Consider the following 24233-nt stretch of genomic DNA (forward strand, 5'->3'; position numbering starts at 1 on the left):
ATGGTTTTATACACTTCCCCATTTCCCAACAGCTTTCTGTCAGTTCTGCATTCTTTTTCCTGGGGCCTGATTTTCCCATGTTACTGGTTAGCAGATAGGCTTGTGGGCTCTTTTGTTCCAACCACCTATGAAAAACGTCAAAGAGCAGATGATCCTTGCTATTTTCATGCACTCTGCATCATTATTACCACTCCCATCTACCTGGCACTGTTGGTAGCCTCTCTTCCTTTCGCTCTGATTGGCTTCTTGCTGTGGTCCCCGCTCCAGTCAGCCCGAAGGCCATATATCTACTCCAGGCTGGAAGACAAGAACCATGCCAATGGAGCCACACTGCTCACTGAATGGAAGGCTGCAGGGAATGGGAAAAGCTTCTGCTTTGGCAGTGCCAATGTTTGCCTGTTGCCAGATTCTCTGGCAAGATTTAATAATGTGTTCAATACACAGGCTAGGGCTAAAGAGATTGGCCGGAGAATCCGAAATGGGGCAAGCAGACCACAGATCAAAATATATATAGATTCTCCTACCAACACATCCATCAGTGCAGCAAGTTTTAGCAGCTTGGTCTCCCCCCAGGGTGGAGATAACACTAATCATACTGTTAATGCTGGCATCAAAAGGACAACATCAATGGAGTATAAAGGAGACAATTCTGGCTCAAACAACGGTGAGGATAGAGAAGATAAAGGTGGAGCTGCAGAGCCAAATGAAGGAGAAGAAAACACTTGCATTGTCCGCATAAATGGAGAGGAGAATGCCCACATGTCAGACACAGAAACAGACACCGTTAATGGCCAGGCTCATGCCAGTGGCCCAGCAGAGCCCTCACTGGAAGGTGATGCAGAGATCTCAAAAACACCTAACCACAAACAGAAGGAAGGAGATTCTGGGAGTTTAGACAGCTACTCCGCCTCGCGAGAGTCCTTAGTTAAAGTTCGCGTTGGAGACGGTACGGTGGACCAAAGCACTGTCAACAACAAGCTCCTCTACAAAGCTTCAATCATGAAGAAGACTTCAGTGCGGAAAAAGAAGCATACAGATGAGACCTTTGATCATGAGATCTCTGCTTTCTTCCCTGCCAACCTGGACTTTCTGTGTTTGCAGGAAGTGTTTGACAAAAGAGCTGCAGAGAAATTGAAAGAGCAGCTTCATCACTATTTTGAATACATTGTCTATGATGTTGGGGTCTATAGTTGCCATGGCTGCTGTAGCTTTAAGTTTGTGAACAGTGGTCTACTTTTTGCCAGCCGCTATCCTGTCATGGATGCTGCCTATCACTGTTACCCCAATGGAAGAGGAACGGACTCCTTGGCTTCCAAGGGAGCCTTGTTTCTCAAGGTAAGAGCCTTTTTGAAGCTGTAAATATCGACTCTGTGCAGTGACAAGTTACTAAGTTTTGTTATTTTCTCTCCATCATTTCTGTTAGAGTTCCAAGAGGAAATACTCAGTTCTAGAAAACGTGATATAATCTATATGTAGGTTTTGTGGCCTAGATGCTATGTTTAAGTGATGGATGTGCATGAAATAATGAGGGACTTCAGGAGGTAGAACCCGAGTATAACTTCAGGTGTCAAAATTTGAAGTAGTTTTCATGTAATACTAGGTTCTTTTTTACAGAAATCTCTTAATAAAATGCACAAACCCGAAGCTTCATAACATGAGTACAGTAAAATAAGCATTGCTGTTGGAAACCAGCCTATGCGCGTTGTGTGTTCATGTGGGAATCAGAAGTCTAAATGCCAGTAGAATAAAACTGAAAAATGTATGGCTGTATCTCTCTCGTGGTTGCAAAAGAATTCTCGTGGTGTTAAACCATGACAGAGAGATACAAAGAAAGGTAAACAAAAAAAATGTCTGGGACACTGGGGAGCACAGAGGGTTTTCACTTCATTAACACAGTTTACTTAAATTACCTAGTAGTAGTGAGAACGGGAAGCCTGGGGTTATACTTCTGTAAATCTTGAAAAGCAGAAATAGAGGTCTGCGTGCAGTGATTTGCTTTTCCAAGAGTAGTGGTGACTCTTTGTGCTTAATCCTTGGGACAATCTGGGTGTGCTCTTCATAAACTGGTAAGCGAGCTCTTCTAATTTGTGATTAATCAAGAACCAAAACTTGGTGCAGAGATCCAAATCTGTAGACCTACACCTAGACAGATCTGAAAATCTCTTAGGATCCCGGATTTCAGATTTTGTAATTTTGACAGAGTTTGGAATGGGTTTCACTAATTAAAACCCAAACTTCTTTCCTAATGCTAGCAAATACATCAGGTGCTCAAACTGTATGTACTTACTGGTGCATATGCTCACGTGTCCTCAACGAAAGCCATTAATAGCCATTAAGAAGATGTATTGTTAATAAGGATCAGTGGGATTTTTTGTACCCACTGTTTCTAATTTGTAAACAAAGCAAAAACTTTTGGTATTGTGGCTTGCATAAAAAAAGCAAATATTAGAATTTGCAGCCTGGTGGTAGTCCGGTATTTCATAAACATTTGACATAACCAAAAGCCTGTCCATATCTGAACAGATGCTTCACAAAATTGGTCTGAGCTTTCTATACTCTACTCTTACATGTTTATAATCAGCTAAATATTTTTTTTTCATCATAAAGTGCTGCATGCAAAAAACGAACATACCTGTTGTGCAGTCTAACTATTACTAGGGTCACAAAGACTGCCCTTCAGCATATGCGTATTGGGGATTAAGAGATTAAAACCAATCTGCTTTCAGCTGCCCATTGCTGAGTCACTGATTTGCTGCCCTGCAGGCAGGCCACAATGTCTCCAGTTCTCTTGCAGAAAATTAAGCCTCTTTTCAAAATTCCACTGGGATGATGAACTTAATTATGGATTCAAGTGTTAAATAATGTTACAGTTGAGCAGGGAATAGGGACCAATTATTAGGAAGATTCAAAGATGACTACATTCTTTTAAATATGCCAGAATTCTGGCCTAGCTAGAAGACCATTTTTTTTCTCATGTCTGTGACATTCTGACATACTCTACTTCATACCTAAAAGAGTTTTCATTCTGAATTAAGTCTATCCTGATATGAAATGACTTTCTGTCCTAATTGTACATTAACTGATCACTGCTCAGTTCTTTCTTCGACCAAAAAAAAAAAAAAAGTAGGAATGATTATTTAATTTCAGCTTTGAAACAAAGTAGGTTTGAAGGTTGTTTTTCTTGATGTAGTGCTAAATCAGCAACTGAGTGTGTGTGGACTCTGAAGACAAAAGCTACAGTAAGTAAAAGCCTGGTTTGTAGTCAGTGAGAATGGACCCGTTCACTTCAGAAGCCTTGAGGCCTTACACTGGGATAGCAGCAAGGTAGCAGAGACGATGTAACTGTGGTTGGAAGGTGTCATTCCAGCCAGTACTCAGCCATTCACAATGGCCGGCATAGATTGCTGCTTTTAGATACTTCTTTTACTGGCTCTTCCAGTATTTTGTAGGTATGTAATACAATCCAGTCCTACATTAGAATTTATCTCTGTGTGGTTTCAAAGGTGGTTGTTGCAGAACAAGTGTCTCCTGGATGCTTCTCGTTCAGTAGTGGCATGGAGTTATGTCTCTGTCCTTGTGTTAAGTTCCCAAGTCCTGTAGCAGGCATGGTGTTCTCATTTCTGAAGCAGAAAAGACATCAGCTGAGTTTTGGTCTGGAAGTGTACTTAGGAAGACTGTTTCCCTCACACAGCTTCCGTCTCTGAGCAAAGGAACAATTGCTCTCTGTGTTGGTTAAAAAAAAGAAGTCATGGAAAGTGAGTGAGGGGTGAAGACTTGCATATTTTGAAAATATGGATTAAATCACTTCATGTTTCCACTTACTGGGAGGATGAAGCCTTTGTTTAAATCCTTCTAAACCTCAGGAAAGACCCAATATCCAAATTCGTAAGAATGTTCAGAGAAAGAACCTGGTTCTCATTTAATGAGTACAGTTTGTCTCCTTACGACAAATACAGCTGTTAAGGACATAAATTAAAGGTCTCAGAACTAAAAATTTAATGCAAGTTGAATTATTTTGAACAAAAAGGCAAACCTCTTTTTGGAGAGTTGGGTTACAAAAAGTTCCCTACTGCCAAGCTACAAGTGTTTCACACCTTTTTCCCTTTTGGAATAGGTTGTTTTCAGTGAAGAGGAAATGATTTTCCATTGTCCCCATCTTCCCTGCCATGCCTTCACCATCTAGATTGTAAAGTTCAGGTGGAGATTTGGAAGGATTTGTGAGATTTGCTTAGTCACGCAGAATTATTTTGCCCGAGAGACTTACCCAGCTCAAGGGTTATTATTAGTAGCTGTAACAACAATCAGCTCTTACGTACTGCTTTTCATTCATATGTCTCAGAGTGCTTAATAAAGAAGGGTCAGTATCTGCTCTAATGGAAGGAGAAACTAAAGCACAGGAAGGTAAAGTGATTTGTGAGGTGTCACAACCGAGGAAAGAAGTTGGAAGTAAATCACAGAGGCTTTAGCACTGTTTCATGCTACTGACTTCACACTGCTTAACAGCTGTCGGAGACCTGTGCACAGGAATTTTGCTAGTCTTGGTCTGTTCACTTCCTAAAGATGTCTGCCACTAAAGGTGCTGCTGCTGGTCTTTGCCTGACTGAGGACAGACTGTTTTTTCCATCTGGATAGGCTGATGCTTTCCAGCTCAGCCTCCATGAAGGCCAGAGGACGACATAGTCATGAGTAGCTGTAGCGTAAAGCCCATTTTCAGCATAACTGTGATCTCTTCAAACTCTAGCAGTGTTTCCATCTCCAGTCTGAGGGTCTCACTGGGATCTAAGAGGGACGCAGTCACAGAAAAAATACCCTATCAGAAGGGGGAAATGTCACTTGCACCTAAGTGACAGGTTCATGTCTGAAGTGTTAAACAGCTGTTCCTAGTTGCTGCTAAAGACTCAGTGGAGAAGTTAGCAAATACATAAATCAGGCAATCCATTTTCATACTTTGACAGTCTGGGCCCTTGGGAGACTCTGCCGTGACTCTCTCTTCTAGCACTGCATTTCACATTAATTTAAAATGCCTAAGAAAAGAACCCTGGAGCCTGCTTTGTAGGTTTTATAACTCCAATTGTCTCTTCCTGCTGCTCTGCTGCAGAGAGAGGAGGGAAGTGGGACTGACACAGATGCTGGCCTGTGCCGGTGATTCCAGCTAAAAAGCTAGCTGGTGTAACGCGACGCAGATTGCAGTGCGCTCGGTTACTCGGCAGCTGCTGGCTTGACACGTACGTAATTTTGATTCACAGTGGTCTGGATGAAATTAAAGGGAGTTTTAAAATACATGTCACTTTGAGAAACTGGATGATGATTTTGCAGGCAAATCAAGTTTAAAACGTAGCAGTGAGCGCTGAGCAGACATTGTGTAATGCATCACCTGTTTGTAGTTCACTAGGAGGTTTCAAAATGCCAGCATTCATCTTTAGCTGGAAGAAGGGCTAGTGTGTAGCCTATCTTTCAGGGTTGCTGCAGAAGTTTTGGACAGTCATGTAATAAAACCAGAAACCATCCTTAATTTGACCTGATGCATTACTGAATCGGAGATCTTGTCCATATTTTTCCACGGATGTCAAACTAATAAAACCTGTCACTTCTGCTGACATATTTTGCCACTCTCTTGTCCTTGATTTGTAATAGCTGGAACTGCACTGTAAGTCTGAGCAATACAAGACTTGTAAATGCATACTTGGGGTAGGGAGGTGACTCAAAGGGGTACCGTTCTCAAACTGGCTGCTGAGGAGAGGTTTCGCAGTGGTTTGCCTGAGACTGGGAGAGAGAGGAATACTTTGCATAGAAGGCTGTTTTTCCTACCATTCTTGGTAGGAAATCTTCTTTTTGGCATCTGCCAAGAGAGGGAGTTTTAGGAAAAAAAATAAGAATTCCTGCTTAAAACACAGTATGCGAACACAGAGCAAAAGTAAAACCGCAGTCTGATGTGGGTAGTCTGAATAGCTAATAGTGTTCTAACAAAATCAAAAGGAATAAAAAAAAAATGTCTTGTAGTTTTTGCTAAATTTCTGAAAGGGCTTGTGTTTAATTAATTCCTAAGCTTATTAACAGATTTACTTTTCAGATTCTCTGAAAATTATTGCTGTTCTGAGGAAGTACAGTAATTGTGCAGAGAACATGTTATTATTCATAGCTTAAAGGAAACCTAGCAACCTTTGCTGTGTGTGCACAGCTAAACTTGTTTTCAAAGAGCTGATACGGTGGTAACAGATGGTGGAAGGAGCAGTAGCTCTGACTGCAAAACTGCTTTGAAGCACAGTTTTTACTCTTCACTACTCTGGAGGTGCCTGCCCGGTGTGATAAAATGAGGGTTCCTGAATTAACCTCTGTGAGTCTCCTTTTTGATAGAACTGGTGCGGATACGTTTTGCTGGGGTGATTTAAGATGTCTGTACCGCCCTGCACCAACTTGGTCTGTTGTGGCCGAGACTGAAGGGCAAATTCTGCTCCACAGCTGCACAATGTTCTGAGGAGAAGCATTGTTACCTACGGATTACACAGAAAGGGGGGATGGCTGTTTTATGACCTCAGTAAAAGATCGTCCAGAGTTTCCAGTGGTTAGATGATCTTAGCCTTGATCAGCTGTCCAGTATCTGCCATTATCCCAAGATGTATAAAAGAAATGTCTAGTGCTCTTCATGAATTTGTTTAGATAACTCCTAAGCTGTGCCATTTAAGTCTGGAGGGTAACCTAAACATTTCCCACATGTTCAGGCTCTGCTGTAAAATGTTAATGCTGGAATTGGACAGAGGCCAGTCACCTGCCCGAGTTTAAAAAAAAAAAAAAAAAGAAGAAAGACCCTATTGTGGCACTGTACGGTGTTCCTTCACTGTGATATAGTTAATGTTATTAATTACAGTCTTTCTCCTTCGTTAATGGGGACAAATTCAAACTCTTGTGCAGAACGAAACACAGGTTTGACAGAATGTGAGCTGTAGGCTTTGTCCTCTCCAGAAGAGGAAGAGCCCTTCCATTCATGGCACCAGTTTGCAGCCATTTCCCCTCACGCATCAGCGTAGCAAAGCTTTGCCAGATAACTGATTCTTTGAGTTCATGGAGCAGTCATTGCTCTCACGTGGTTGGTGGGGGAAAAATAGGAATCTGAAATCATCAGCTGCAAATGTGGCTAGCAAGAATTGCAGAGCACCAAACAGAATTTTGAGTTCTCCTCTGTAACATTTTAAACTTCTTTAATTTATTTAATATGCTTAAATAATATATTTGTAATAATAAATTAGTAATTTAACTAATGTGTCTTCTGCAGAAGCTGCCACATGTCCCTGAAGGCAAAAGGCAGAGCTGTCAAAGTACTAAAGATAGATATTTTTATGCAGTGTCTAAGCTAACCAAAAACTACTAGGAAGAACACAAAGTACAGGAATAAAGTACATCTTTCTTGGAAGTTCCTGCTAATCTAAGTCATTGCTGTAGGACAGGAATGTTTGAATTGTCAGTGTGAGCAGCTGCAAGTTTTCCTTGGCACCTTTTCTAAACAGTAGAGGATTGAGGACTTGGGCATACAGTTTGACTGGCTATTGCTGTTACTTTCTTGGTGCCGACTCTCCCGTTTGTCTTGGAAAACTGCTAAAATGGAAAAAAGTGTCCAGGAGAGATTGATACAGTTTGGGAGATGATGTAAAAGTTGTACTGGAAGGGAGAAACTGCATTTGCCATTTCTTTCTTTTCTCTTCCTCACTCTGTTGTCTGCCCGTTACGATTTCAATGGGTGTCTGTAGTGATATTCTCCTAGCAGCTGAAATAGGGAGGTACAAGCTCCGTACTGTTCCCAGTGCATCTTGGAGCATCAAACCCCCCAGCGGGCTGAACCTCGAGTATTGGTACTTGTGCATACGCGGTTGCTTCTTCAGTAATTCCGCACGCTCCTGTCCTTTTACTGGAGCTTCCCTTGAACATAAACAATGCTGGCTGCGTCTGGTAAGAGGAGTGTTTCTGTGGGAGTAAGTCACTGCACATCTGCTGTAGAGTCTGCTTCTGTGCCCTGCTCCTCTTCTCTGGGGTGTTTTATTTCTAAGGCAAACAGTGACTCGAGGCCCCTACTCAGATGATGTTCGGCTGCAAGAATTGGGCTTGTTCAGCCTGGAGAAGAGAAGGCTTCCGGGAGACCTTATTGCACCTTCTAGTACCTGAAGGGGGCCTACAAGGGTGCTGGGAGAGGACTTTTTACAAGAACCTGTAGTGATAGGACAAGGGGTAACGGGTACAAATTGAAAACAGGGAGGTTTCGGTTAGATATCAGGAAGAAATTCTTCATGGAGAGGGTGGTGAGGCACTGGAACAGGTTGCCCAGAGAAGCTGTGGATGCCCCATCCCTGGATGTCTTCAAGGCCAGGCTGGATGAGGCTTTGAGCAACCTGGTCTAGTGGAAGGTGTCCCTGCCCATGGCAGGGGGGTTGGAACTGGATGATCTTTAAGGTCCCTTCCAATCCTAACCATTCTATGATTCTATGATTCTTAAGTGACGCAGTTCATGCTTCTGTTTTTAAGGAGAGAGGCTTTTCCCACAGAGCATGCAGGTGTGTGTTTCAGCTGGGCTAGTTTTTCTTAATATGAACATCATTAGCTTGGTTCTTATCATGACCATAAATCTGTTTGCCGTAGAACTGTATGCTTTGGACACATGCCCTCTTCCAAGAATAATGCAGGAATCAGTACTACGGTTCACATTTATTCCAGTGGTAAAACTGACACCTTCACGGTCACGTAAGCTGAAGAAATTAATGGTTTTGCTCATTCACAGTCCAAGATGTGATTAACTGCAGTGGCTGAAAGTAGAGCTATTCTGTGCAGCATCCCATCTCCCTTAAAGTTGCATTCAGATTATTTACCTTCCCAGCTCCAGGTTTATTGGCCGATTGTGGGGTGGTAAACTGTGTGGAGCTTTTTCCAAGAGCACGCCAAAATTTTAGCTCTCTTCTGGTTTGCACACCTGGATTTGCTTCCCGTGAGGGAAGAGGCAAAGGCACGTGCTCGGACTTGGATGTACATAAACCCTTCATGTCAGTGGGTATACTTTTACTAAACTGTCTATTTAGGGTTATTTTGAATGGCTACCTCCTGGCAAGGTGAAATTTCTAGAAAATGTCACTAAAGGTTAAATTCCCCTTGTAACAACCCTTTTCTGTTTGTCTATGCTTTATTGGTCAGGGTTTGAGAATCTGATTTGGTTGTTCAGTCAAGTGGGATTTTTCATGAATGGCACGGCCCAAGTCTCAAGCATTAAAGAACACTTCCTTTCAAGTAGCTGCTTTACTAACACAGCAATGGTGTGTTTGAAGCTGGTATTGACATACCTCTGGTACTTAGGTAGTGTTTCCCTGGTTTTTGTTTAAGTACCTGTTGATGCTTTTCTTGACATGCCGATGTAATGGAACTGGTTTGCGCTGCTGGGACAGATGGGTGTAAATATAAACTGTTAAAGACAAGATATTTGTCATGTTAGCAGCTTTGTGTAGTTGATATACTGGAGTATGGTAAATATGAGCTGTGCAAGATTTTCCAGCTAGCTTACAAAATTCCCAAGGTAGCAAGTAAAGCTATTGAATTTAAGGGCATTGCCTTCGCTCCAGCTCTGAGATTTCAACTGTTGCTACTCATTACATTTTATTTTTTGTCAACAAGAATCTTTCTGCCGTTGGCTTGATGTCTTTCATAAGCGTTGTTTATTATCTGACACCAGTCTGATTGGAGGACATACTACTCCCTAGTCCATACAGGACACGTTTTTGATACAGTTACAGGAATAGGCACAATTTTGCATAGTACGGCACAGTATCAGCGTAGTTTCCAACAGATTGTGTTAATGTGCTGTGGCATGGAGTTGGCATCTTTCAAGAAAAGGTATTGATGTCAGGTATTTCTGTGGACTTGACACAGTCAGTACTCTGACTTAAAGTAAAAATTCAGAGCTATCAATTTTGCATTTGTTTATTTAATTTACAGGCAGGGGAAAATGTAAATATGTAGCAGTAGGAACTGGCATTTTGAATTCCAAATACCTCCTTAGGAGGCTTTCCCCTTTACAGAAAAAAGCGCCTCTCTCATCTGTAATGAGCTCCCCCCCACCCCAACAGCTAACAAAATGTAATGTTCAGTGGTGTAACAGGAATCAGGACTTGCTTCGTGCTTCCAGATGTTTGCCTAGTTTGATTACTTAACTTTTGCAAAAGTACTGAGAATTGGAGTATGTTTTGCATATTTCAGCATAACAGTGAAAAATATGTGTTTCTGTCAAAATTATATAATTGGGACATTTTATTAAACCACTAGTATGTTCTCTCAATTTTAATTTTACATCTAGGTAATGTCAGAGTTTTAACAGGATATCACATACAACTTTCTCCTCTTGTAATAATTATGTTATTTTAAAACATTGGGAACTGACAAATATATTTAGATAGTACCTTCCTATAAATTTCCACAGACACAGACGAGTGGTCCAGGACACAACTAAGACGTCACGATGATTTTCAGAAAGCCATGTCTGAAGTTCCCCATAGAAGGGTATTTCAATGGGTGTCTTACCGATGCAGCGCTAGAACAGTTGAGGTGAACTTAGGTCAGGCTTAGGGTGAAGGAGCCACTCTGGCTTATTTGCTTAAATATATTTTCTTTGTAAATGTGAACTAAGAAGTTTCTTCTGTATTCAGCAGCATAAAATGTATTTGTGAGGTGCTGACTTGGATTGGTGGAGGTGAAACCTCTGCCACGCTGCAGGCTGAAATGAAGGCTCAGTGTTGTCTTCCTGCAGGGCCGCCACGTGGCTGCTCAGGCCGAGTCACCACAATGTAATTTACCCTTGAAAATGGAACAGTCTAAAAGTAGCTGCAGTATTTGGCCACATAAAGGAGTGCTTTTATGCAGAATTACAGGGCTTGTAGTATTCCAGGGGTCAAGTAATTTTCCTGTCTACACATCCCATAGTCCTGGTCCATCTGTGAAATACCCAGTTAGACTGACTGACCAGATTTTCCTTCTGTTCTATTTCTGACCATATTCAATATACTGGTGCTTCTGCGGTAGCTGGGAATTGACTTAGGAGGCTGCAAGGATATTTATTTTCTCTCCCTTGTAGTTGTCACAAATATTTGTCACCATTATGACTATACCCAAAATTATTCTGCTTGATGCTGCTCAAAAAAAATCCCAAAAAATCATAGGAAATGTGAAATCTGGGAGACGAGCTGCCTTGGATGTACTTCCATGCTGACACTTCCCAAGGAAATTCTAATTATGTTAATGTCTTCAGCTCTTGCTTCCTGAGCTTTTCTTGGTTTTTTTTTTTAAGTGAGCAGAGTGTTTATGGAAGCCCCTTTCCTTTTCCCCTCCGGGTGTGTGCAGAGCAGCCATCGTTCCTAGCAAGCGCAGAGCCCTGGGGCACAGTGCCCAGCGGTGGCAGCACCGAGGGGCATCTGCTGCGCTCGCCCACCTGCGGATAGCGGCAGTCAGGCTGTCTTCACCGGCATTTCGTGTCATCCTCGGAAAGCTCCCAAGTCCATTCAGGGTAGGTCTGTGCACACGGGGACGCTACGACACATTTCTTTACGATTAAGGGAGATGAGTGGGATGCGATGCATACACTGGTTGATGAGTACGAGACCTTGTCAGGCTCTCCATTAGGGCTACGCAGGAAATTCTAAAGCCAATTTGAGTGGACTTCTTTTTCTCAACTGACTATAATTTATTATTAGATATTCAGCTTTTAGACTTAAATCTTCTATGCTTTTTGGACAGAGACACTGAAAATTATTCCACCTGCTTTAGTCAATAAGGATTATAAGCAGCACACTCTTGCTCTAAAGCAGAAAACCTTAGATGCAGTATTTTCAGTGTGGTTACAGTACATGGCATTGGGAGATGTGTAACACTCTCTGCAGCAAGAGACACTGCAACTTTGTGAACTAGCAGAGACTTTTATATAGTTTTCATCACTGAAGAGAAAATCTGATTTTGAGTTACTAAGTTTGACATCTGCAATTCACACACCTGCCTGCCCTAGACAGGAGAGCATATAAACTAATGGTTTCCCACTTTCTTATTGGAATGACATACATTGCATAAAAAAAGGGAGAGAACGCTCCTTTTAATTCACCTGGGACATTGTGGTAGTTCAGACCAAGGCAGCCTGAGGGAGGAACAAAGAGGTCTGTGCAGTGAAGCCTCTGCAGCAGTCCCCAGGAGCCGTCCAGCAGAACGGCATGTCCTCTGAGACTCTGCTACCGTCTGAGTTCAGCAGAATCCTCTGCTCGGGTAGATCCAGCAGGGACTGTATGTACGTCCCTTGCCTTCCCCTGCCTTCACCCTCCCTGGACTAGGTTAACTGTATGGGAACAGCGATCAGATCTCCATCAGTACTCATCTGAAAACTGTCTGAAAGAGGACTGAACAGGCTGAGGACAGAGTAAGGCAAGTTGTTTATTACAAACTCTTCTAGCTGTAACGGAAAGTGAAAGGTAACAAGGCATTGTTGAGTACAAATGACTCCTAAATTCACTTACTGCAAAGCTGACTTTCCAGTTACAACATGAATCAGATGGTTCTTGGAAAGGTGAAAAACAAGAAAACCAACCAAGCTGACAGAATTGTGCCTGGATGAAATGGAGCTCTGCCTGTTGTTTGGAGGTGTCAGATGAAGCCTGAGCCTTGCCTTGTGAAGGAGAGGGTTTGTTTGCTGTGGGTTGGTTTGCTGAGCCCTGGGTACAACCTGCCTCTGTAGGCATTTTCTTTAGTAGTCCGTGCAGTGTTGCCACGTTAACTGTCAACAGGAAAACCGTACGCTCAAACTAGTTTCTTGCCTCAATCCAAATCTTGATCCTCAAATCAAGAATCCCTCAGATTGGGAATTTTGATTTGCAGCTAGATCCTGAACTGCCAAAACCTTCCACAGGGTTGAAAACCTAAACCAGACCTTGATTCTAATTTCCAGTGTGTCGTCAAATACATTTTTAAAGGACTGTAGCATAGGATAGTGATGAGGGGTTATACTACACTCCAACTTCCCTGGAAGCCGGGCCTCTTCTGTGTGTAGAGCAGGCTGCTCTACAGGGGCTAGGAGAACAGGGGCACACGTGTTTCCGTTTGTTTGACAGAGATGGGGGCTGCTGCTGTGAGCTGAAGAATGTAAACACTTTGCTGAGACACAGTAGAAATCCCCAATACCTTTGTAGAAGAATGTGAAAGAACTATCAAAATTGTAGAAATCCCCAATACCTTTGTAGAAGAATGTGAAAGAACTATCAAAATCCCAAATTTGCTGTGGAGTGGAAGAAATGTGGTCAAAAGCAGGATTGTGTCAGTGTGCTGGCACAAGCGGGACCCCAGTAAGCCCCAGCGTGTCTCTGGTGGTTTTGTGTGTGTGTGTTTTCAAGCGGCGCTAGGTGGGAAGAGTGGTGAAAAGGGCCAATACAGTGTGCAAAGGCTGCACTGCGGGGTTGGAAGTGGAGTGGTATGAGCTCTTCCGTTAATCGCCTTCTTATTTCTTCCTTCCCTTCCAGGTGCAAGTGGGAAGTACACCTCAGGACCAAAGAATTGTGGGATACATTTCCTGCACTCACTTGCAAGCTATTGCAGGTACTGTCCTAATTTGCTGTCGTGGTTCTTCCCCATTTCTAGGCCTGTGGGGACGTTCTTGGGCAAAGGCAGCACACGCTGCTCCTCCAGTACTCTGCCAGTGCAGTGTGCATGAGCAGTGGGACAGCGAAGAAAGAAGGGTAGGCAAGCATATCCCCAAGCCTTCACGTTTTCAGTCTCGGAATAATTAAGTATTATAGGAGACAAAACAAAAAACATCCCTTGAGACCTTTGTTTTCTCTTTGCTCCCTCTTACCCAAATACTGTTATTTTAGCAAATGCATGACTATCATCATTCTCAACAGCACTCAACAACCCACACTGTTGAGTATCTGCTTGTAAACTAAAATATTTTTATACATAATGAGGGGGTTATCAGAAGATACAAGTTGGGACAGTTTTTCTGTCAGAAATCAGCAGCTGGAATAAGCTCAAATTCTCTGTTTTTTACCTACAAACTTCATACATAAATGCCTAGCGAGCTAATGCACGCATTGAAAAATTGTCTGGGTCATGTTTAAAAGCCATTCTGTCATTAGGCGCACTACAGCCTGACAGCGCATGCTCTGTGACCCTCGTTTCACAAACCAGTGTTTTCTAAGGTCATTGAAGATAACTAAAATGCAGAAGCTCTTAGCAGGGCGTGGAAGGCTGATGTTGGAATTTTCACTGCGTTATCTTTAAAAAGAAGTCCTTTAATAGCAGATTTCTCTGCCTGTGAGATACACTAACTCCATGGCTTCCTGTAACCAGACAGGAATTTCATGTAGCTCAGTCAGATTGTGGTGCAGCCTGTTCCTCCTCAACCATCTCAGGAGCTTTTACGACATTCTTTAAGCTAGTATCTCAACGCTTAGCCCTCCTTTTAATGTCAACATTCAGAACAAGGCTGAGGGAGACGGGCGGCCTGACCTGCATTTTACAACCCAAGTCCAGAAAGCAAGGGGAAGAGAAGTTACGAACTTCGGGTGGTTTTACTCCATTTTTAGTGTTGTGATCCATACATTTTGAAATGAAGCTGCTTCTCTGTTTTAGCTGTCCGTCTGAACACTCCTCAGGTAAAACTGACAAATACGTGAATTCCTGGACATGTCTGTGGGAAATTGTCCATGTATCTCTCCTGCCTTTTGCATCAAAACTGTCAGTTCTACACTTAGAGTAGGTGTAGTAGTAAAATAAAGGCCAAATCTACAAGCCTTTGCTTTGTGTAAGATCAGAATTGAATTTAGCCAGAGGAGTGGCTATCCTTAGTTTTACTTGATGCAATTGCAGTTCTTGAGCTCCCGAGAGGGGAGAGCACGACACAGCCCTCCTACGCTGCCCTAGAGAGCATGCATGCCGCAGACGGAGGCGAGGCAGTAACGTGTTACCAGTGGCAGAACTTTGAACCTACGCGCCACAGCGTGTCTGGGTTGACCGGTCAGGCCGCTGCCGCTCGTTCTACTTTGTCAGTGCGTCACTTGCAGAGACAGACTTGGGAACAAAACTGTCAGTCCCCAGAGTACATTAGCGAGACTGGATATTTCCAAAGAAGACTTGTGCATTTTTCAGCTACGCTTTAACAGTGTAACGTCCTCTGGTTTTCTATTTTTAACTCTGGAATTATGGTAATACACTGTGAGATTGCTGTTGTGGAGCTGAGATTTGTTGCTGTTTGGGTTAAAAACCTCCTTTTTCAGTCCCGTTGCTTTTTACTACCTAGTCATGTACTCTCGGTTAGTCTTTGATAACCACATCCTAAAATATTAAAAGAGGTGGGGAGAAAGAAAAATGGGGAAGTAATTTTCCAGTTTCAAAGTCAGCCTAAAGCTTCTTCAAGGGTAAAACACCACCTCTCATTTTCCTGCTTCTGTTCTTGCTTTGTATTTTTAGGCTTATCTGGTTCAAACTACACTCAAATAGAGCAGACAGTGATTTAAGGCTCTAACTGTCCTTTGATATATCGTATTAGTTTATGTAATGAAGTGGAAAACTGAAGTTCATACGTTTGGCAGAGCTGTGCTTCCTGATTTCTATCATCTGATTCATAACATTTCACACACTTAAAAAATTATCCAACAAACCAGTTCAGCAGTGCAAAGATGTGGTATCTGTGAAAGCAAGCACTGTTTGAAAGGTTAGCCATTTAAATCATCTTGTCCTACATGGCTGAGTGCAATCTGGCTTCCCTTCGAGGATACATAAACTTACGCTTGACAGTTCTGATACGCACAGGAGTATAAAGTGAAGGGATCCAACTGCTTACAGCCAGGGGTGAACTACTAATGCTTTTTTCAAGAGTTGTCCTGGCTCAGCTCTGTGCGGAGCAATGGCTGGTTTTTTTCAGACCTGACATTCCCCTTTGTAGTACAACTTCAGAATTAGGTGTAGCTGCTCCTCTCAATTCTCTGCCTGGTACTGAATGGTGCTATGGAGCAGCACTTCACTGCCAGTGTGGAAATGGCTGCATTTCAGTGGCAAATGAAGGGATCCTTTAATGGGACTTGAATGTAATTATTTTCCAAGAGGCTGTGATGTTTAAATGGTTCTTTTATGTCTTTCAATTAGTCAGTGATTAATGTTCTGGACTGGTTTTGCTGCCAGGGTCCACCCACCCTGCAAGTCCCTTTGAGTCATGCCTTCAGTCACCCCACCGAGCCATCAAAACGGGGTGAGCCTCGAGCTATTCCAGCCCAGGTCCAGATGATGTAGCACCCTGGACGCTATCGAATAACCTCGTTCACGTTCCTGTTGTGTATTTAGTGTGAATTTAATCATTAGTAGTACAGGTACTGGCCACTCATGCTTCTCTAGCACCTGTTTCAGGTTCCACAAGCCTACACACAGCTTAAGCAGACTTGGATCATGACTGAGAGAGATCCCTCAGTGTCTGGAATTCTGACTGTGCCAGCAGGAGGAACTTGAGTGCTGAGCACCCTCAGGCAGCGGTTCCATATGTGTGGGTGAGAGAGCAAAGCTGGCATGTCTGCGCCACGGCAGCGTGCCCTTGCCCCTGCTGCTCAGTGCTGCGAACGCAGCTCCGTGGGCTCTGTTGCGCCTGACTGGGGACCTGACCCAGCTGAAAAGTAACGCAGCAGAAGAAAAGAAGTAGGGTTTTGGTTTGGTTTGGGTATTTTGTGTGGTTTGGGGTTTATTTTGCTTTATTTCCTTTCTCAGCCTATCCCTGATTAAGGACGTCACAAGTGTGGGGCTCTGCTTAATGTCGCCCAGTGAGGGGGGTGGGACAGCCTGCCTCATGGCTAAGCTGAAGCCTTTGGATGTGACCTGCAAACAGGTTTTCCTTTTGACTAGGCTTTGCAACCTACACTTCACAAGCTTTTTTTGCTCATCTTCCCTAGTTTCCCTGCCAATATACCCCATAGCGCCTTCAGTGCTGAGGACTCTGCTTTTAAAAACCTCCACTGGATCTTCTAATTCCTAGGCCTGTCAGCTGCTTGGTTCATCCTCCACGGTGCTCCTCCTAACATCTTTCAGAGTAGGCCAAAACACCCTTCCTCAATGTATGGAACCTGCCTGCAGTTCTGATTACAGCCAGAACTTCACCGAAGCACTCTCGAAGTGCACGGAAAGGGCAAGGGATTATATATCTCTCCACAGTGAGCAAAGGTGAAGCATTTATTTATGCAGGGTGAGATCGCCCCCACTACCTGTCCATCCTTCTACAGAACTTGAAGCTGAAGGGAACTTGCAGAATTCGGAAATGCTGACTGCAGAGACCAGTCACAACACCACAATTATTTGCATTTTTCCAGGCCAGTTACTGAAGAAAAGAGTGTAGAGCAATTAGTACAAAACTCTGTTCTCTGGTTAATCACTGGTGGCAGTCTGATTCTAACTGAACATTTAATTAGGGCTGAGGGCTGGGAGGAGTTGACTGTTAGTGTTGAGTTACTGCCTAGTTCCCTTCTGTTAATATTTACTGATGCTATTTCATTTCAGCAGCAATTGCAGAAATGTCTGCTCCCCTGGCCGCTCTGGATTCAGGTTTAGCTCCTCCTCTGCTCAGGTGCCTGATGAGTTCGGTTACCCTCATCTCCAAAGCTATGGATCACTGAGAGCTGCTAAGCCTGAGTCTCCCTAGCAACGCCCGCACTCAGATACGCGCAGCACCTGCTGTGCAGCAGCAGCACGCGAGATACTGTTAGTTTAATATTAATCTCAGCAAAGTTGTATTCAAGTCGCATTAGAGGATCCCACCTTTTGTCATGGAAATGTAGCTCCCGCTGCACACCCGCCTCGTGGTGTACTGAAGTGCAGCTACTTCTGTGACCTCTAGTGGGGATAATCAGAGCTGCCGGACTACCCCAAGTTCCACACGTTTTCTGAGAAGAAATTAAAGTTGTCTGTTTCTAGAGTTCCACGACTACTGTTTTTCTGTAGAGCCCCGAGGTTGTGTGGCGCGCAGTGCTGCTCAGAGGCTCGGCATGCGCACCGAGGGAGTCCTATGTCACGGTGTAGTGAATGCTTTTTCATCACAGCGATGCCCATTACCAGACACCTTGCACAACAGCCTCCTGAAATGTTTTTGCCTGTCTTTTGTTTTTCTCAAGAGTTTCCTCTTTTGGGGAATTTTACCTTTGTATGTTTCGGTTAAGTGGGTTTGCAGCACTCTTCACGCTGGTCTGTGAGATGTCGCTGCCTGAGTTTTATGCCCATGTGCTAATGGCCGTGTTATCCTAGTGAAGCCATGCTAGGTGAACAATTCATGGAAAATGCAAAAAAAGCCTTGACAGTTCAGGGATGCAAAAGCCAGTCTTGGACAGTTGAGGAATTTCTACAACCAGGACTTTGTGGGAATCAATGTTATTGCTTTCTCATCCACAAGCACCATGCTCAAAAGGTATATTGTGAGGAAACAAAGGCAGGCCAAAAGAAAGTATCGGCTTAAGGAGGAGAGATGGGCTAGAAAGATTCAGCTGCTGCAAAAGGAGGACAGTCATGGACTTGAATAAGCTTCTCCAGGAATGAAAGCTGTGGCTGTTCAGCTTCAGGAGGAGAGGGCTCAGGAAGGGTCTTATCAAAGTGTGTAAGTACCTGATGGGAGGGTGTAAGCGGATGGAGGCAAACTCCCCTCAGCAGGGCCCAGTGGCAGGACGAGAGGCTATGGGCACAAACCGAAAGGCAAGAAGAGCCGTTTAAACAAAGGAAGGCAGTTTTTATTGCAGGGGTGACTACGTGCTGGGACAGGTTACCTAGTGGTGGAGGAGTCTCCATCCATGGAGATACGCAAAGCCTGAGTGGCCATGGTCCTGAGCAACCTGCTGTAGGTGACGCTGCTTGAGCAGAGGGGCTGCACTAGATGATCTGCAGAGGCCCCTTTCAAGCTTGTGCCTTCTGTGAATCTGTAAGTTTGCCTGTATCTGCAGTTCAGCGGAATGTGTGTGTCAGTCACGCACACCTTTTGTGGGTCGTGTCACCTGCTCCGGGCTGTGTTTGTTCCACGTGACCTATTTCTTGTGCTTTTATCTAGCTGCATCTTCACTGTAGGGCTTTTGTCTGCTGTTGGAGCCCAGGGGCCTTCCCCAGATTTGTGTCAAGCTGTGTGATTCGGGCACTGCGTGAACCTGGGGTACAAGTAACTAGAAACTGTAGGTTAGGGAACAGATCCAGGAAGCACTTGTACCTGCTTTTATACTACAGCCCAACTGGTAAAGATTTGTTGGGAATAACACCAGTGTAAGAAAAAAATGATGTTATTTGCTGTTGGAATTATCACTCTGAAAAGACGAGTCTACTCCAAGTGCTTTTGCTGCACTCATTTTAAGAGAGCCAGTAATTAATCTTTGCTTAGACTTCATGTCACCTCACGTGCTTGACATCCAGTGTGGTTAGTTACCGAAATCAGAGCTGCTTTGTGTGTCAGATGGTTTCACGAACAAAAGCATTTAGCAAGCACTCTCAACCCTTTTGTGTCGCTCCTATAAATTGAGGGCACATCCTCGACACATGCAGCTCAGTGCAACTTCCCTCAGCTGGTGAAAGGGTCTGGTTCTTTATTTCCCAAGTACTGCCTACCTAAACCTGTATCTACATCTTCCTTAAAAATACAAAGAAATGCTTCCAGTGTAAGCATTCCGCCTTGTCGACAAGCAGAACCCTTCCTGGGCGGGACTGCGACAGTAGGAGTAAGTTGGATTTACCATGTGTATTTACTAGTAACACTTCACGGTTAAGTTTTTCATTATTCAAAATTAGATAGCAAAGCAAAGAAAGATCAAGTGGTTTACCCCAGAATATGCTGTCCAGATGTAGTGATTACAGATGTAGTGCATCAGATCATCCTCCTCCTGGAGCTAGCGACGTCACTATTCTGACTGGCTGGCTGCAGCACACATGCCCTGTCTTCCTTCTCCAGACATGCCTACTATGATTGATTCCAGGAGGAGGTATTTTAATCATCAAGAAGTGTGACTCCAAGTGAACTTCACAACGGGCTAAGCACTGTGTGCTGAATAAACGATCAGCCACACCGTTCATCTTGCACCCTTTGTCTCAAGATGTCTCGCAGTGGCTGAGCAACTAATATGTGACTGAGTAAGGTGCTAAAAGGAGGTCCTGTGTCTTGTTTTGGTTGGTTGGTTGCTGCAGGAGACACTACTGTTCGATGTGAGCAACTGGACATGCTTCAAGATTGGCTGTCTGAATTCAGAAAATCTACCTCCTCCTCCAGTACAGCCAATCCAGAGGAGCTGGTGGCTTTTGACGTAATCTGTGGAGATCTCAACTTCGATAACTGCTCCTCTGGTAAGTCAAGGTTTTCCTTTTCCTGGTGTCTACCTGTTCAGAAAGGAACAGGAATGTTCTTGATCCCTGTGGGTTACAGCCGTATACCAAGTTGTGACTGGCTTTTGCAAGGAAAGACTTAATTGCTACAGCTACGTCTGAGATAGGTACAAGCCTTGAAGTGAGCCAAGGAGAGCAGCCCGCACGTACGCGCTGCCAAGTTACTAAGCATAATGATTTTTAAGGCACAAAGGGCAATAATTTGTGACTTGCAGTAGCAGTAATGAGGACAGATCCAGTGGTTCAGCTTTCCTGAATTAAGCAGACACCTACTGCCTTAGAAATTTAGTTACTAATGAAAGACGTACATGTTATGGGATTTTTGTGGAGAAAAAGTAGTAAATTAATGCAGTTACAATAATTTGATAGTGCATATATAGGCATAGGAGATTAATGCTGCAGAGAGAACTAAACATCGCTGAATCAGTCATGGAAAAAATTGACTGATGTTGTATACTTCTGGCGTGTTTCAATGTATGTTCAGTTGGAGTTTGTTTTCTGTATTTGGATGTGGAGAGTACTAGAAAAAGAACTCCACAAACCCGTAATTAATGGTTGGCGAGTTCAGAGAGTTGGTAGCCTTTTCCAAACACAAACATCACGCTCCGTTACCAGCTAAATTGCCAAGGCGGAGCGCAGAGCATTGTGTTTGCGTGTCCTCTCGGCCTGCTCGGAGCAGCTCAGGCATGCAGTGGAGCTGCTCGCTGGCGTTACGGCAATCGCTCTGCTGGCCTGGAGCTGGCAGACAGACCCAGTCCCCAGCCTCCCACAGGGCTGACGGGCAAAGGCCTATTGCCTGACTGGGCCAAACCTGAGGTACTGAGATACGGAGAGTGCAAGGCAGGTACAGAGGGGGTTCCTCAGAGGGATTCCCTCTGTGCTGAGTCGCCAGCAAGATGCGCGGTGCCCAGGTGAGCTCAGGTGGCAGCATTCAGAGTGAGTCAGCTGTTCAGACCAGGGTTTGTTGGGGATTAGCAGGTGACTTTGCGAACAGCGTTGAGTGTCAGTTCTGTGGTTTTCATAAGACACCAAGGTAACTGAGGCTGAGAGCATAAACCATCCCACAAACAATTGTCAGAAACAAAAAGCAAACATTGTCTGATCCCCAGAATAACTGGTATTCTCTGATCTTGTGACCTGTAACGAGACACCTGTAACGGGAGCTTTTAGCGAAGCTGGAGAAACATTTAATTGGGCATAAAAGACATCAACCCAAACCACAGCCCTTCTGTCATTTGTTTGGCTTATACACAAAAATACATCGGTCACAACTGTAGGATGCAAAGGGAACTCCCAGTGCTCAGAGGAGGTGATGTCCAGTGCTCTGACTGGTAGAAGAATCATTATGCCCTGTGGAGGTGAACAGTAACGCTAATGGCTACAGAATACTGCAGTCAGCCAAACACTAGGATAAAATACATAGCAGCAGCAGTAGGGAGCTTTGAGGGAGGAAGGAAGAGGGCTTCAGCTAGGCAGGCTGCTACACAGACAGGCTGCTACAGAGACAGGCTGCAGCGGCACTTGCAGCAGTCCCGATGGAGACGGAAGCTGGGAGATGCAAACAGACGCATCTGCTGCGATTGGACCGCCTGACTTGCGCGGCTGTTGGATGGATGGAGTGGCCTGGAGGCAGAGATGGCCATTAAGGCAGGAAGCAATCTGCTGCACACCAAAGGGGAGAGTGAGCCAGCCAGAGCGCGACGGGAGTGTGAGCGGCGCTGTGCAGCGTGAGGGGAGAGGGACACGGAGTGAAGCTGCAAGGCAGAACAGACGGTCCGTGTTCTCCACCTGAGAGGTTGTGGCAGTCTCCCCAAGACCTTGCACGAGGAGGGCAGGGTATGACTGCTGCTGGTTTTACCTTTGTTTTAAAAAGATGGCTCACAACTATTTGCTTTGGCAAATAATAGTTGTAATTATTGCAACCACTACTAAAGAGGATTGAAAAGTAGGTTATAAAAAAACACTTTTATTTTTGCTATCTCTGCAGCTTATTTACATCTCACTCCCCTTAAAATTCACTCAGCCTGGAAACTAAAATTAAGCTGGCCATTTCACTTTTTATTTTTAGATTGCTTCCTTTCCTAAACACTAAGCAGGATTAATGCAGTGTTTTAAAGCTTTCTTCTCCATTTTTACATTACTCATTGTTTTAGGGATGTTTGGTAGCATCACAGAGAATTTACATTTTCAGATTTATTTTTTTAAAACATACTCCGTTTCCTGTAATTCTGTGTACGATTCTGTACTTTCCCACTCCACAGGCTGATAAGGGGAGTAATTAATGTTTCCGTGAATACCAAGCTTCCGTTCCGAGATATACTGACAGTACAGTTTCCCAGGATCTCCAGGTCCATGAGCGACCTTATGCTTATGACAAAGTTTCTGAGCTCAGTTTTCCCCTCCAGGTTTACGGCCCATTATGAGTGTTCATACAGCGAATTCACACTCAGTAGGAACATTGTTAGAAAGTTTCTTACTGTCAGGTTGCTTTGGGCTGACTTGCGTAAGAGTCTTATGCTTTTAACCCCTTCAGCGCAAGATAAAAAGCCTTCCAGTCAGATGGGTTAAGTTTGTCTCATCAGCTGTGACCTGTCAGTGCCAGAGTTTCAAATCAATCACAACAAAGATTTTCATCTCTCTTGGGTCATGCCGATTCTGTTTAGACTTACTTGAACGCTTTAGATAATATCCCTGAACTGGTTCAACTCCACCCTACATGTGTAGGGAGCAGGAAGGAGGACTTGCCTTTCCTGTTGTGGCAGAACCCAGGTTTACCACACGCAGCTGATGTGCCTTTTCTTGGGTTTGCTCTTACTGGAGCAACAGCATTCTCTGTTTACACACTACAAAGACCCATGTCGAATTGGTCCTGGGGAGGATAAACCATGGGCAATCGGTGAGCCATCCTCTAGCTACCGCTGTGTGAACGTTTGTCTGTCACTCAGGACATCAGTAAGCAGCAGGTTGTTCAGTTAACTGGCAGTAAGAATTTGGTGAGACCAAGTATTTACAAGGGGTAGTTCTGTAACATGTAATTTATAAATCTTAACAGCATCTTGGTGAATTATAATTAAGTACCAGAGATCTCAACCTTCAGTCCACATTCTAGAACTTACGCATCGAGCTACCTGAATGCCTTCCTACACTTACTGTTTGAAAATGATCTCTAGATTGCTCTGGGAGGAGGGGAAGAAAAAAAAAAAAGCCAAATTATTGCTTCTGTACTTCTTGCATGCAGTGAAAGCCACAGCTTTTGATTAGAATGTTCCATTTGCTGTTCTAAATACATTGTGAGGATGTCACAAAGCAGTTCACTTGGAGGGTTCACCTTTTAAGACAGCATGGAACTCCCAAGATACTCATACCTGGTGAAACTCAGCTGAACCTGGTGACGTTTTAGATCAGGAATTAGACTTTCTTTAGGGGTAGAGAAATGGTAACTGTGAAGATACTGAAGGCAAGAATGTGGAACTGTTTAACAATGTGATTTTACTCTGTTGTAGCAGAGAAAGAAAACACCGAGACACACTGGGGCTGAGAAACTGGAAGGGCAGAGGCAGTGTTCTGAACAGTGGCAGGCAGTAGGGAGGTGTAGGTAGAGGAGTGACCACCAAGTGCTCTCAGTCAGAGCGATCCCCTCTTCCCACATGGATGCTGTCTTCACACTCCCTGCCCCCGAAGTTTCCCGAGAGGCAAACCGCAGGAGGTATGCTGGGACAGTCACATCTCCCTTTCTGTTCACAGGTACCTTGTTGGATCCTGAAGGATTATATGATGAAGAAGTGTGCACTCCAGATAACCTACAGAAGTATGTAATTCCTAATCCTCCCCCATGCTTTAGACAGTTCCTTAAAAAA

General features: G+C 44.0%; 1 protein-coding gene across 1 annotated transcript; it reads left to right on the forward strand.

Moving 5' to 3' along the window:
* On the forward strand, nt 1-24188 carry LOC104509821 (sphingomyelin phosphodiesterase 3-like; the record flags this gene model as incomplete). The annotated part of the gene is made up of 7 exons (XM_010151885.1): nt 1-1335; nt 13518-13593; nt 20182-20337; nt 21056-21287; nt 22638-22701; nt 23101-23272; nt 24121-24188. Coding segments are annotated over exons 1-7 (2103 nt in total), but the record flags the coding sequence as incomplete, so codon positions are not given.
* Between the last annotated feature and the right edge of the window lie 45 nt (nt 24189-24233).

The sequence above is a fragment of the Eurypyga helias genome, unplaced genomic scaffold (genome assembly GCF_000690775.1).
Source record: "Eurypyga helias isolate BGI_N326 unplaced genomic scaffold, ASM69077v1 scaffold16745, whole genome shotgun sequence".
In the NCBI taxonomy this organism is placed as follows: domain Eukaryota; kingdom Metazoa; phylum Chordata; class Aves; order Eurypygiformes; family Eurypygidae; genus Eurypyga; species Eurypyga helias.